At 63.2% G+C, this 1,104-nt stretch overlaps 1 protein-coding gene across 1 annotated transcript in view; it reads left to right on the top strand.

Moving 5' to 3' along the window:
• The first annotated feature begins 22 nt into the window (after window positions 1-22).
• AANAT (aralkylamine N-acetyltransferase) overlaps window positions 23-1,104 on the top strand; it is a 2,024-nt gene continuing 942 nt past the window's right edge. The window contains exons 1-2 of the mRNA XM_010139025.1: window positions 23-179; window positions 961-1,103. Of these exons, the coding sequence (XP_010137327.1) occupies window positions 23-179; window positions 961-1,103 (300 nt within the window). The remainder of the gene's footprint in view (window positions 180-960; window position 1,104) is intronic.

The raw sequence follows: 1,104 nt of genomic DNA, 5'->3' as shown, positions 1-1,104 counted from the left end.
TGGGAAGCTGGGCAGGAGGAGGATGTCAGTGCTTGGGGTGTTGCCTTTCCTGAAGCCCACTCACCTGAAGTCCCCCCGAAGCTCGGCCCGTGGCCAGCGCCGCCACACACTGCCTGCCAGCGAGTTCCGCTGCCTCAGCCCCGAGGATGCCGTCAGCGTGTTCGAGATCGAGCGAGAAGGTAAGGGGCTGCCCCGGGGAGGTCCTGCCTGGTGGCATCAGCCTGAGATGCCTTGTCCCCTTCCTCCACCAGTCCCTCATTCTCCCTGGGGGCACACCGTGGTGGCAAAACCCCCAGGCACACCCTCATGGGTGATGAGGGAGGGAGCCAACGCCGTGACCTGTGGCCAGGCCACCCCAGGCTCCTTAACGAGGTGGGGGAGGCCATGACTAACGAGTGGGAGAACCCAGCTAACCCAGCTGCCTGCCATGGGGATGGTGGGAGATGATTCTGGAGCAGGACCAGGCTAGTGGGGAGCAGCTCTCCCAAAACAGCCCTGCCGGAGGCGAGCAGACAGGACAAGAGGAAGGTGGGAGGAAGGACTCCATGCTCAGCCTCCTATTGCACAGGGGGACTTGTGGATGCACCCCCGGAAACTTTCCCCCCTCCCTCCACCCCAGGTGCTCCCAGACTCACCAGCCTATTGGTCCCTCCTCTCCAAAGGGCAGGGGCAGCCAGGGAGATGCCAGGAGGGTGGGCTCATCTTAGCCCCCGCTTCTGTGGCCCCGGAATCAGCCACAAGAGTGGGGAGCTGGTCATGGGGGAGCTGCCTCTGGGGGAGCAGAGGTGCTCCCTGGAGCCGTCCAAGTCCCTCAGCGCTCCTTTAGACCAAATAGGTGGCAGGACACGTGCCATCTCTCCTCATGACATCCCTTCTTCACCACTTTCATCAGCGCTGGGAGGTTTTGTGGGTCTGGGTGTCCTCGCCCCCTTCGCTGCACTCACCACCATCCCCCTGCAGCCTTTATCTCTGTCTCGGGGGACTGTCCCCTCCACCTGGACGAGATCCGCCACTTTCTGAACCTGTGCCCGGAGCTCTCGCTTGGCTGGTTTGAGGAAGGCCGGCTCGTGGCGTTCATCATCGGCTCCCTCTGGGACCAGGAGA

The sequence above is a fragment of the Buceros rhinoceros genome, unplaced genomic scaffold (genome assembly GCF_000710305.1).
Source record: "Buceros rhinoceros silvestris isolate BGI_N320 unplaced genomic scaffold, ASM71030v1 scaffold25676, whole genome shotgun sequence".
NCBI classification, from domain to species: Eukaryota; Metazoa; Chordata; class Aves; order Bucerotiformes; family Bucerotidae; genus Buceros; species Buceros rhinoceros.
Note: the sequence above shows the minus strand (reverse complement) of the source record. Positions and strands in the feature narration are given on the sequence as shown.